The sequence below is a fragment of the Myotis brandtii genome, unplaced genomic scaffold (assembly GCF_000412655.1).
Source record: "Myotis brandtii unplaced genomic scaffold, ASM41265v1 scaffold952, whole genome shotgun sequence".
Lineage (NCBI taxonomy): Eukaryota > Metazoa > Chordata > Mammalia > Chiroptera > Vespertilionidae > Myotis > Myotis brandtii.
Genome location: NW_005371930.1, coordinates 450,133 through 450,369, shown reverse-complemented (window position 1 = coordinate 450,369; position 237 = coordinate 450,133). Strand labels below are relative to the sequence as shown.

Sequence of the window (237 nt, the reverse complement as noted above, 5' to 3'; positions counted from 1 at the left end):
GGACTCGCCCAGGGCCGTGCGCAGCATGTGGGGCTCCTCGCTGTAGGTGGTGTTGCAGTTGAGGGAGCGCTGGGGGCGGGGAGGGTGCTGTGAGAACAAGAGCACCAAAGGGGTGCAGGGGGGCCCATCCCCACAGAAAGCCCCACTGTGGGCACCCGGCAGCACCCCAGCACCCAACACCCTGACAGCGCCTGGCACCCAGCACCCAGCACCCTGACAGTGCCTGGCACCCGGCAG

The 237-nt window shown here is 69.2% G+C and overlaps 1 protein-coding gene across 1 annotated transcript in view; it reads right to left on the bottom strand.

The window, feature by feature from the left end:
• The window catches only part of CELSR1 (cadherin, EGF LAG seven-pass G-type receptor 1), a 109,059-nt gene that overhangs the window by 2,955 nt on the left and 105,867 nt on the right, over positions 1-237 (bottom strand). Inside the window, exon 31 of the mRNA XM_014533162.1 lies at positions 2-191. Within this exon, the coding sequence (XP_014388648.1) occupies positions 2-191 (190 nt within the window). The remainder of the gene's footprint in view (position 1; positions 192-237) is intronic.